The sequence below is a fragment of the Gopherus evgoodei genome, chromosome 5 (genome assembly GCF_007399415.2).
Source record: "Gopherus evgoodei ecotype Sinaloan lineage chromosome 5, rGopEvg1_v1.p, whole genome shotgun sequence".
NCBI classification, from domain to species: Eukaryota; Metazoa; Chordata; order Testudines; family Testudinidae; genus Gopherus; species Gopherus evgoodei.
Genome location: NC_044326.1, coordinates 75,530,420 through 75,543,778, shown reverse-complemented (window position 1 = coordinate 75,543,778; position 13,359 = coordinate 75,530,420). Strand labels below are relative to the sequence as shown.

The 13,359-nt window shown below is 37.0% G+C and overlaps 1 protein-coding gene across 1 annotated transcript in view; it reads left to right on the top strand.

The window, feature by feature from the left end:
- Window positions 1-2,335: 2,335 nt before the first annotated feature.
- The window catches only part of TLL1 (tolloid like 1), a 106,557-nt gene continuing 95,533 nt past the window's right edge, over window positions 2,336-13,359 (top strand). The window contains exons 1-3 of the mRNA XM_030564889.1: window positions 2,336-2,412; window positions 6,684-6,836; window positions 8,926-9,043. Of these exons, the coding sequence (XP_030420749.1) occupies window positions 8,940-9,043 (104 nt within the window). The 5' untranslated portion in view covers window positions 2,336-2,412; window positions 6,684-6,836; window positions 8,926-8,939. The remainder of the gene's footprint in view (window positions 2,413-6,683; window positions 6,837-8,925; window positions 9,044-13,359) is intronic.

Below are 13,359 nucleotides of genomic sequence, written 5' to 3'. Positions count from 1 at the left end.
TGCAAACGGTTATTAAATAGAAAAAATTAACTAGCCTGTTCAAAGTAAAATCTCTGAGCTCAAACTATATTTATTCTTTAGAATTTTGCTATTGTTTACCAGGGAAATTTAAAACATCTTTTAAAAAAGCCTTATATACAGATGTTTGTCACAATAAAATAAAATAATTTCAGTCCTGATTATGCAAATATATAATTGTATATATTTGTTCCTATATAAATTCGTATTGAAGACAATGTGATATAATGTGGGAAAAACTAGCCACGGGGGAGTATAATAGCTAGACTAGCATTCGCAGGATTTGGCTCTTGCGTTGTAAATAATAGTGCAGGGCCTGATCTTCCAAACTCTGACTCAAGCAGTGGGACTACTCAGTTGAGTAAGGATTATCTTCTTAGATTTGCAGGTTCAGACAATTACATTACGAGCTTCTCAGGGCAAGGTCCTGACATTTTGTTGGCCTGTGAAGCAACATTTATACATTGTGCTGTATAAGTAGTAATAATTTAATAAACAACAAAGAAATATTATGTAGATAATTTTTACATAACTGCCAACCATACTATTTCCCTGCCCCCAACTTAAAACGTAGATTTTTTTAATTCACTTTTGGTTAGCTTGTGGCTTGACGTGTACTTTCTATAGTGTATGCATTTGTCATATAAAATAAGTCAGGTTAGTTATTTTAAGATATTCTCATTTAATTTCTTATTTGATAGTAGTCCTTTTGTACCCCAAACAGAATACATAGTGGTCTACCTTACTCCTTATTTTTGTTGTAATAACTATAGGTAAAGGAATAATAGCTTCCTTATATCAACAAGGTCATGGATTCTTCTCTGTTACTGTTACCTCTTTCACTTTTGCCTGTTTTCTAAAGATTTTTTTTCCCCTCACAATTGTCTGGAATTTTTTACTCCATATGTAGTTTTGCAAAGTAAATGCTAACATGAGATAATTGCATTAATAATGGACAATGTGAAATGCATGTATATCGCATGGCATATACTATAGCTAACCAAAGAATTCCTTGGGAAGGAATGTATTGAAGTATTACCTCATCTTCCTAAAATGTTTTTAAAAATTTGGAAAATTTTTCTCAAGGGATCCAGCAAGTATATGACAGTGTAATCCAAATAATTAGGCACATTATTATTCACTGAGTAAGCATGCTAAGTTACTTGCCTTTTATGGCATTGTCTAGTCTGTAATCTGCCTTTTGAACTGCCATTTAGTAAATACATCCTTAAATGTTGCAGAAATTGTTGTGAAAAAGATGTAAGAGGAAAAAGGAATTTGAGGAAATTATTGTTGGAACTAGTATGGCTAACTATGACTTCTGCAATCCTTTATCCTTAGCCACCTCCTTCTGCTGCACTGGAAATACTGATATTTCACAGCAAATATTGCTTTGTTTAAAAAAATCACTTCTAGGAATTCTATAAAGTTATCTAAAACCTCTTAAGATATTGTGGTTATTCATTACACACCACAATACTGCCAGCATTCTTTTTCTTAAAGGTAATATGCAATAATAACTAAAGTATCAGAACCACTATGAAACTGAAGTAGTCCGCAGACTGCTATAGATGGCATATGTGGTTTAAATTAATCTTGTGCATGCCTGTAAGTAGGATGGTAAATGTTCAGACAATGAAACTCCAGCTGCCTCTTTGGATGGTTAGGTTTTCTGCTTTCCTCTCACTCGTTGATTATTGGAGCTCCAAAGGAATGCCTCAGAGGTCATGTTACTATACTTTGGTATTTGATAGGTTAGCAGCCCTTATGTGCTCTAAAGATCCATTTGCAAGTTAACAAAGAACCGCAAAGCTTTTGGGATAAAATCAATCATATTACCTTTTTTAATCATGTTTTGTTTTGTTTGTTTGTTTGCTCTTGGGGTCTTAACATCTCCCCCTCCCCCCCTTAGATATGAGAACATTGTGGTATACATTCAGGAAATATCTGTGAAAGCAAGGCATCCAGCTGTCAATCAATATGGCACTAAGGATGTCAAGGTCACTGAGAAGAAAAAAACCTTCAAATAATAATTAGATGATGTAATTGTCATGACTTGTCTGAATAACAAAGACACATTGGCTTGCGTTCTGGAATGCATGCTAGAAAATATTTCAGGCTACAAATGTGGTTTTGTTTCATTGTCAAAAATGCTTGAAGAATTTGTATGTGGGTCATTAAAGAATTTTAAACTTCCTTAAAGATACATTGCATATTCTACAGAGTAATTCCTAATCTCTCTCCATAAGGTATTTGATATATGTGTAATGTTTTGTGTTTAACTTCCATAATATTTCCTTTTTCTTTTTAAAGGTGGCTTTAATGAGCATGGGACGTCAAAAAAACGAGGTGCTCTCTATCAGCTTATAGACAGGATAAGAAGATTTGGCTCTGGTATTTTCACTGTTTGAATTAGCAGACTGCTTGATGTGATGTACAGTTAACATTAATGACAGTACTTTAACACCTTAAACCCAGTCTATATCAGTTTTACTGTAGACTATTAAAACGAGTAATGAAGAGATTGGCGCTTTTCCTATCTATACTTTGTCAGAGAGCTCATATTTCATGTAAGCACTAGAAAAGTTATTACTGGAAGCTAAAATCCTAAAATACATTATTTTAAATTTTATTTTAAATTGTTAAAAAATCGCTAGGTAGTATTAGAATACTAGAATACAAATACTATTAGAATACCAATAGTATTCACAGCATGAATGCAGTTAAGATGTATTTTCATTAAGATTACAGTACTCTTTGTGTATGTGTTATGCATGAATTGATAGCCACAAGTAACTGCTAATGGTGTATGTTGGTTTTGTAGGCAATGGGATGCTGTGATGAGTCATACTGCATGTTTCACCTCATAGAAACATTTTTTAAATGTTGTAAATTTCAGTAGAATTCAGTGGGCAGTATCTATGGCATCTTCATTAATACTGAATTAAGTTTATTCACTATGTTTAGTGCACCATGATTTAACTCTGGTGCCATTAAACCCGAGCATCTGCAGGAAAATGTAAATCTCAGTTTTAATCACAATTCAGCATGTGGGAGTGCATCATTCCATATTTTGCAAAAATAGCTACAGCGTAGTATCTGACATTACCAATATGTGGTGGTACATAACTGCATGCTTGATCTGAGAACTAGACCCTTAGTTTTGCATAACTGTCTACCTTAATCTAATCTGAACAAAGCTGGCTGGAAGAATAAGCAATGGTAAAAATGACCATATCGTCATGTAAGCCACCCACACATCATCATAAAATTATTCAGTCATGTATAATGTAACTGTCTGGGATTCCAATTCGATTTACATTTTAATAGATTACCTGTGTCATAGATTGTATAATAATTCTCAGTAACAAATTCATTATTTTAATATCAAAAGATTGATGTAAATTTAAAATTATATTTGCTTAACATAGATATAGGTGTTCTGGACATAGAACATTTTCCTAAACCCAACAACTTTCTGTGTGGTTTATGATGTTGCTCAAGCTGTAAAATGAGTTAATCTCATAGACTCATAGACTCATAGGTCAGAAGGGACCAATATGATCATCTAGTCTGACCTCCTGCACAAGGCAGGCCACAGAACCCTACCCATCCACTTTTATACAACCCCTAATCCAGGACTGAGTTATTGAAATCCTCAAAACTGGTTTGAAGACCTCAAACTGCAGAGAATCCACCAGCAAGCGACCCATGCCCCATGCTGCAGAGGAAGGCAAAAAACCTCCAGGGCCCCTGCCAATTTTGTTTTTTTGTTTTTTTGTTTTTTTTCATGTTCTGACCTCACCAAGGTAGCTTCCCTTGCTAATCCCGCCTTTCTTCCACTCCCTGTAAGCTTTCTGCTTTCTCCTAATCCCCTCTCTGAGTTGCTTGCTCATCCAGCTTGGCCTACAACTCCTGCCCATGGTTTTTTTCCCCTTTCTTGGGATGCAGGCTTCCAACAATTTCCGCAGCTGCGACTTAAAGTAATTCCAGGCCTCCTCCGCATTTAAATCCTCAAGTTCCTCCGTCCAATCCACTTCCATAACTAATTTCCTTAACTCTTTAAAATTAGCCCTCGAGAAATCGAAAACCCTAATCCGAGATCTACATTTGTTTATCCTTCCATCTAGTTTGAACTGAATCAGCTCATGATCACTCGAACCAAGGTTATCCCCTACCACCATTTCTTCTACGAGGTCCTCACTGCTCACGAAAACCAAATCTAAAATGGCATCCCCTCTCGTAGGTACTTCAATTACTTGATGAAGAAATCCATCCGCTATCACATCCAGAAAAATCTGACCCCTATTATTCTTGCAAGCACTCGTCCTCCAGTCTATATCCGGGAAGTTGAAGTCTCCCATAATCACACATTTCCCCTTTGTGTTTACTTCATTAAAGACATTAAAGAGGTCTCTATCCATATCCAAATCAGATCCGGGCGGTCTATAGCACACCCCAAGCACTATCTCAGGGGAAGCTCTAGTTGCTTTTTTACCCAATATATAAGTCATCTTTCTTTTCTGCCCAGGCTTCTGAAACTTTTCTCCAGTTTTTCATGGCTCTTGCACCTTTCCTTATTCTTTTTGTAGCTTCTTTGCTTCCTTGCTGATTTATGGATCTGTACCAACCCTTGGCCTCTTACCTTTAATCCACAGTTGCTTTTGTCCTGACCTGACATCTTTTCTGGTCTCTCTGTCATATCCCTCACTTGTCTGGCATCCCTTGTGACAGACTGTCACTTTGTGTTCAGTACATTTTAGTGTGGCTACTCGCAGAGAAAGGTACTATTCAGTAGGAGTGAAGGTAGCAGAATTGGCACTAGTGAATAGGAAGGACAGATCAGCTTTTGCTAAAAGTCCATTTTAACCTGCCACCATGATATTTATACTAATTTATAAATTACTCCAGAAAAGGGAAACAAGTAACTCTATTCGTATGCAAGTCCTTGCAGTCGTCTTCATAATAATAGTAAAGATTATAATAATAATTAAATTGGATCAGAGAGAGAATGGCTCTTTAATCTGGGCGTTAGGGCACCCATTTGGGAGGTGCGAGACCCAGATTCCAGTCCCTTTGTGCCAATGAATATATAAGTATTTATACATAGTAGACGGTATCAATAGCAATGACTGAGAAAGACATAGCCCAGTGACTAGGGCACAGTCCTAGGAGTTAGAGGACCCAGATCCTTGCTCCACAGCAGTCAGAGCAGAAAATTGAATCCAGGTCTCCTACAGAATGCTTTACTAGTTTTATAAGTGGTCAGCAGCTTCAAGCTTATCACTCATTACTCTTCTTCTGTTAATTATTTGTTATTTACAGGACCACTTGTGAGTTTATGCTTTGTCCATTCTTAATCTCTGTTTCCATATTTCTATTTTCTTTATTATTCATGCAAGGCTACAACTTTTTTGTTTGTTTTTCATTTTTGACAAAGGACTGACCTGGCTTTAGTGCCTAACTCCTGAAGTGGAGATAAGATTCCTCCATCCGGTCCTGGAGCTAAATGCCAAAGTCCCCTTGAGGGGCAGAGCTTAGGCAGCTCTTCACTCATCTTGCTGGCTTCTGTGAATCCTATTTTTAGGCAACGATTTCTCTCCACGCAATGTACAGGGAGTGTGGGTGCCTAACTAAGGTTTGTGGATTTCACAGGTGGCAGGGCACCTAAAAGTTAGGCGCTGCAATGTTGAGCATTATAGTGTCTAAATCTTCCTTTTGAATCCCACCCTAATTTTCTATCTATTTGAGAGAGATTATCAGTACTTTAAATTGAGAGTACTGTTGGCTCTGGTAATATCTCTCAAATGAATAGAAATTTTTTATATCACCAGACCTTTCAAGGTGTAGAGATCTTTTTCTCAAGACAATTTAAGGCATATGTAGCATATGTCCGTAGTATCCCAAGCAGTTAGTTTCTGAAGAATATGTTTTCTATGTTCTCAAGTACTTGACACTCGTATTTCCATCTGAAAATTTTATGTCTATCGCTATTACAGTTAGCTCCTAAGACAACTCACTACACTGAAAGAGTTCATCTTCCAGTGTGACTGGCCATCAGTAAAAAAGTTAAATGGATCATGCACAAAGTGCTGCAAAAGACAAGAAGAAAACTAACAGTGCTTCCCTACAATCATGCGGTTGCTCTTTCCCAGGCCCTGAAATAATATAGATCTCTCTGAAAGTAGCTAAAACTAAAACCAGGCCTTTGCCGAGATAGAAGTGAAACAGGCCTAAACAGATTTGGTGGTATTGCCTCTGCCCAACAGACTCTTCTAAACATCATCAATGGAAAAGAAAAACCCACCTACTTTTTAAAAGGTGTTTTAAAAAAAATGTCAAGGCATATTACTTAGAGGAAGCAGTTCTAGAAAAATGATGTATTTTTTAGTTGGCGAGTCTAGAAGTAATCATGTTAGAAATGTCTCTTTAAGGTGTTAAAGTGCCTCTTTGCCTCACTGCATGTAAATTATGATAATGAAGATTGAGTCTTTCCATTTCAAGCACTTCTAACAAATAAATTATTGTTTTTACGTCACACTGAAAAACTGAATTGCTGTGTGAAAAGCTATGTTCTGTTATTAAAGTGTATAATGAAAACATGGACTTTTGGCCTTGCAGAAAACAAATGTTTTCAATTGTGAACTCTTTTGTCTCATATACAGGTTTTGAGCAAAACAATTCTTCTAAAGGAAGATCGACTGTAAAATTCTCAGGGAAAAATGAGAAAAACAGACTTCCCAGAGCTGCTACATCACGAACAGAAAGAATATGGCCAGGGGGCGTCATTCCATATTTTATAGGTGGAAATTTCACTGGTAAGACAAAGGGAGAAGAAAGATGAATGTCTTTTTTCAAAAACAGGTTCATGAAGAGCCTAATGTAAAGCCGATTGAAGTCAAAGGGAAGATTCTTATTGATGTCTGTTGGCTTTGGATGAGGCCCTAAGTAAATCTTTTCTGTAAATGTTTATCAGTGCATTAAAAAATTGTTCCCAAAGGCAATTTGGCAATTTATATATAAAATTAGTCTGTGATATTTCAGAGGAGGTGGGAAAGTTTGTTTTCATTGTCTAATTTCTGGCTATTTATTTGTATCAGGATACAATTAAATCTGGCTCAAAACTATTGTGGCATATTCAGTACAAGGCTACAAGTGGCTTGACTGGTAGTAAGGTGAATCCTGTTCAACTGACTGCATAGAACAAACTGGGCCCAATTCAACTCTTCTATAATTCTTTAATGTGCTTCGTAGATGTGCACATAAAATGTTGTTTGAAATAACCATGGAACTTTAAAATATACAAGGGAAGATTGTGACTTCTTAATAGAGATAATTTTAAAATAATATAATAATTTTTAAATACGGTATTATAAAAGCCTAAAATAAATACCACCCTGTAAAGATGCGAACAGATAAATACTAATGGGGAGGAAGAAGGACATTTTTTTTTTAAAAAAAGGAGTGGGGGAAAAAAGGATTGAAAAAGATAGAGGTAAATGTAGAGCCAGCAGTGCTGTGCAATAACATCTTGCTAATTGTGCCCCAAGGGAATACAGAAAACTGAAAGAGCTTGGGAAAAGAAACATAGTCAAGAAAGATTAAAAAAAAATTCAAAAAAATTGCCCCAAAGCTCATAGCTGAAGGTCAGACTTGCAGTTTGGATATTTACATCACATTACACTGAACATGACCTTTGTTTTAGGAATGGCATTTTATTAAAGAGCTCTGAACAACTAAGTGTAATAAGTAATGTGAAATGTTACACACTTTACAAGTTTCTTATACTGAAAGGTAAATTCCAAAATGCTTGTGTGTGTTTAAGAAAAAAAAGGTGGGGAGGGGGTGATAGATGGGGTGAGGGAGAGACGGGGAAGCAGTGGTCTTTCATCTTTAGGTCATTGACTTGAATCCAACTGAGTTTAATAGTGGCCAACTACTATTATCATATGATGGGTCTTCAGTTTTTGTGCTCAAAAGTCTTCCCATTAGATAAGTCTCTGTATCACAAAAAATACTACCACAACCAACAGTAATTTGCAACATTGTTGTCACTTTGAAAGAGCTAAGTATGTAACAGTACTATAGAGAATGAATTGTCTCCTCTCGCCCTTGAGGTGATTCCTTCAGGTCAGGATTTGGACATATTGGCAGAGTACAAGGAAACTAACACAGTTGCTTTCGAAGTGGCTTCTGTTCTGTGGTCTGGTCCTAGATACAAAGGGTGGGATTTTCAGAAGCTGGCTGAACTGTGTTTCTAAAGAAATCAGTGGTAAACCTTCCATTGATTTCAGTGGGAGTGGAGCTAAACTAATGCTGAAAGCTTTTGAAAATCCCACTCATCAACTGTCCCTCTCCATATTAGTCTGGTATTTTTCATTATCACTAAATTTTCTTTTTCATACTAATGCTCTCTCTCTCTCGCACACACATGCACGTGCACGCAAATGAAAACAAGAGAACATAGTTCAAGATTCCAAATTATCACAGGCTGTGGACAAATTGTTAGAAAACAGTCTAAATTCCAACTGTATAAAGATTAAAAAATGGGCTCATACACCCACATTTTAAGGTACAAATCTCTCAGGTGCACACTTTGTTTCCCTGTCTAGTTAACTACACACTTGTCTGTTTTTGGACATATAACTTTGCTTCTGATTTTTAAAAATGTGGCCCTTTGTGCATAGACTTCGAAAATGCAGACATATTTACAGAACAAATTAATTGAATATCAATTCCTTTTTCATTTACCTTTCAAAACCTGAGGTAAGCATTTTCTCACATTTTAAAACAACTGAATCTCCAGGTTTTTGCAGCAGTGTGTCATACTAAGATTAAAATGTAATGCTGAGAAGAAGGATGCAATTTTGAAACCCTTGTTTATTTCATGTTACACAATTCTTCCAGGCAGCCAGCGAGCAATGTTCAAGCAGGCTATGAGACACTGGGAAAAGTACACATGTGTTACATTCATTGAACGAAGTGATGAAGAAAGTTATATTGTGTTTACATACAGACCTTGTGGGTAAGTAGGTACATGTGTTAATGGATATTTTTACTGTATATCTTTGAGTATCAAAGAGTAAACAGCAATTTGTTAAAGTTCTTTGTCAGTTTTTTTCTCAATTTAACATCTACAGAAAAAGCTATGTATTCAATGTCTGAATCCTCCACACATTCTAATGGGCTCTCTAATAACTATCAGTCTATATTTTTGGCTCTTGAGAAAATCTACATAGTGCTCAGGAAGGATTTTAAGCTTATGCCTCTTTTCTTGTATGTGACACTAGATAAAATTAGACAGACAAGGTTGATGAGGTTGTCTCTTTCATCAACAGAAGTTGGTCCAATAAAAGATATTACCTCAACCACCTTGTCTCTAATATCCTGGGACCAACACAGACATAACAGCACTAGATAAACTTGACGTATACTGAGATATAAAGAATACACTGTAAAATATATGTGTGTGTGTGAGCATATAATGTATATTAGCGACACATAGGGTATATAATAAAATGGTGAAAAATCCAGATATATTGGTGGATATTTCTCATACTTTTAGCATATAAGCTTTATTTATTTATTCTTAGCTCTATTAATTTCACTTGTCTCTATGGTGAGTTACATAATACACTTATTTTGCCTCATTCCTAGTCTAGCTCCATCATACAAAATATTAACTCTTCCTTTGTATTGACTCTCCTTACGTTAGTTTTGTTTTAACAGCCAGCAAACCTCATGACTTTTTTGCACAATCCTTCTTCGAGGTCACTGATGTAATAAATTGAACAAAACAAGTCTTATTACTGATCGTTGTGATCAATTCCCTCATTTCATCCTGAAATGCTTCTCACAAATGCTGTTGATAATTATTCCAGTTATTTTCTGAACAAGAATTCTTGATTTTACAAATCAGTCAATAACCTTACTGCATATGCCATATTAACTTCACCTGGGGCTGATTACCCCTGTAAACACCTGCAAATTAACTCCTCATCATCCTTAAAATGATCCTTTGATGTGGTGCCTACAAAAAGGAAAAAGAAGACAACAGTTAGACTGCTGATGTGCTGAGACACAGCCTATCAGGCTGACCAATATTGTCTTATTGTATTCTTGTAATCTCCGTCTGTCCTTATCCATCTGTTTTCTCTTGTCTTATACTTAGGGCTTGTCTACCTGGTGCCTTAGTCTGCACCATCTGGGGTGTAAATTTTAATGCACATTAGCTTGTTGTCCACTAACTGATCATGTAGTTCCTGGTGGTGTGCACTGAAAGTTCCCTAGTTATGTTAACGTAGTACTGTGTTGGAAATGGAGCTAAGAGCTAATCTGTCATTATATCAGCAGATAATTATAAAGAATGCAGGGAGAGTGTTACATGCCAACAATTATTTAAATGAATGAGCAAAAGTGCTGCTGCATTCTGAGCTATCTAAAAGTGCTGAAGAAGCTCTGCTAGGAGGAAATGACAATGATTCCTATGTTCCTGAAGCATAAGTTCAGTAAGGTTGTCACCTCACCAGATAAATAAGAGCATAGACTCTTTGGATAAATAAGATCTAGTATGTGCAAACAACTTTGGTACTACATCAGGCACAGGATTTTCTATGGAAAGGATTGAGTCGAAAGAGACACCAAGCCATTTGTATTCATTCTCCACTCCAGGACTGACACATCGGGAACTTATCTTGGTTCTTTCTCATGGCACTCTGCTGTTTTGATCTCTCAGCAAATTTTTAGCACTATTTATTTTTTGTATTACTGAAGCACCTAGAAGCCATACTCATTGACCAGAATCCCGTTGTGTAAGGTGCTGTACAAACACAGAATAGAGAGCTTCCCCAGAGAGCTTATAATGTAAGGGCTTGTGTCATAAACAGATAGCTAAGGATTAATGTCTCTTTCACCTATAAAGGGTTAACAAACAGTGACCTGCAAACACCTGACTAGAGGACCAATCAGGAGACGAGATACTTTCAAATCTCATGGAGGGAAGCCTTTGTTTGTGGGTTTTGGGTTTGGTATTGTTCTCTCTGGGTCCTGGATGGGACTAAAGGTGCAACCAGGTTTCTGCCAATCTCCCTGCTACAGTCTCTTATCTATTCAGAATTGTGAGTAAGAACAAAGGCGGTTATAGTCTTTTAATTTGTTTTCTTATTTGCATATGTGTACTTGCTGGAAGTAGCTTAAATTGTGTTTCTGCTGGAGAAAGTTTCTTTCTATTGTTTATAATTTGAAAGACCCTGTAACTGTTTACCATCTAAAGTGCAGAGATAAACCTTTTACTTTTTCTTTCTTTTTTATTAAAAGTTTTGCTTTTTAAGACTTGTTGATTTTTCTCTTCTAATTAAGGGCTCAAAGAAATTGAGTCTGTATATACCAGGGAATTGGTGGGAAGCAAGGAGGGAAAGGTAAATTTGTATTGCCTCTGGGTGAGGAGGAGAGAGAAACTTGATCTCTCTGTGTTGTTTTTCAAGGAATTGATATCAGGCGATCTCCTAGTGTTCCCAGGGTGGGAAGGAGCTGGGAGGAAGAAGGGAGGGGGAAGGGAATGATTTATTTCCCTTTGTTGTGAGACTCAAGGAATTTGGGTCTTGGGATCCCCAGGGAAGGTTTTTGGGGGAGACCAGAGTCTATCAGGTGCTCTACTCTAAGTCCTGATTGGTGGCAGCCTATCAGATCTAAGCTGGTAATTAAGCTTAGGGGAATTCATGCTAGTACCCATATTTTGGACGCTAAGGTCCAGAATTGGGAACTATACTTGACAGCTCGTCTATACAGCAACTTAATGCATGACAGGCTAATACACTGCAGATTCACACCCTGGCTTGTTACACACTAAATCACTATGTAGACAAACTCCAAGAATAAGACAAAAGACAACAGATAGGTACTGATACATAGGGGAGTACAAGGAAACAATGAGACAGTGTTGGTCAGTGTCCTAGGCGCAGTGGCAGCATGCCAGCAACCTGTTGTGAAAGTTTTTCTAGGCAAAGGAGAGTATTAAGAAGATTTTTTGAAATAGTATTTGCAGATAATTACAGGATAGTTCTCCGAACATGGGGAGCAGGAGGAGACAAAGCACAAAAGTGCTTGTTTGGAAATTTAACAAGTGGGTGATTGACATTGTTGTCATGGGCTGATCAGAGGTGATGGTTGACATCTTACGGTGAATGAGAGATGATAGATATGATGTGGATAGGCCATGAAGGACCTTGAAAGTGAAGACAAGTAGCTAATTTTTGATGCAATAGAGGAGGCTGAGCCAACAGAAGATGGTCAAAGCAAAGGGCTAGGAAAAATACTCTTTGCAGCAGTATTCTGAAATGAGTGGTGCAAGATGGTATTTTTGAAGGCCAGAGAGAAGGATATTGCAGTAATCAAGATGAGAGAGGATGAGAGCCTGAATGAGTTTTTGCTGTGTGGATGGATAGGAAAGGCTGTATTTTAGAGATGTTATGCAGAAAGAATTGGCAAGATTTAGACATAGCCTGGATATGAGGACCTAGAGAGAGAGGTCTAAGTCAAAGATAATACCCAGGTGATGGCCTTAGTGACAAGCAGGATGGTACTGTTGTCCACAGTAATCAACAAGGGAGGTAGCAAGAGGAGCTTAGGGGAAGGGAAAATTAAAAGCTCTGTTTTAGCATGTTGATCTTCAGCTAGTGGTTAGACATCCATGAGGAGATGTCAGAGAGAGAGGCTGAGATTTTGGTTTGGATGGAAGGAGACAGGTCTTGAGTAGACACATAGATCTGTATGTCATCTCCATAAAGATGGTAGTTGAATTTGTTTTTCCATATATTTTTACAGATATTTCTTATGGCATATCTGAATGTGTTCCTTCTAGTTCTCAAAGGGCAGTCTTTGGGCTGAAGTGCTGAGATATTCCTGAGTCTGATCCTTCCTCTTTAGAAAATCTGTGGTATTTTCCCGAAATGGCATTATAGTGAATTTCACGATGAAACAAACAGAAAAATGATAATGTATATATTGAGATATAGCACTCTACTATGCTAATCTTAAATTTATATAAACATCAACTGATCCATTGCTTCTCTAATCTCTGTTTAATCATAACTGGCCTGGTTTTCAGAAGTAGTGAGCACTGATTTCTGTGGGAACTACAGTTCCTCAGAATCTCTGAAATTCAGCTCAGAATTTTTTGAGATAGCATATCATTATGAACAATATGATCTCTAACATAAAGAGTACAGTTACCAAGTGAGAGATTGCATCAAGGGGAAGAAAACTGCATTGTTTCATTTCCCACGTTTGATTGCTCTTTGGCATCTTCTGCTTCTCCATATTGGCCTTTGTTTGTTTATGTTG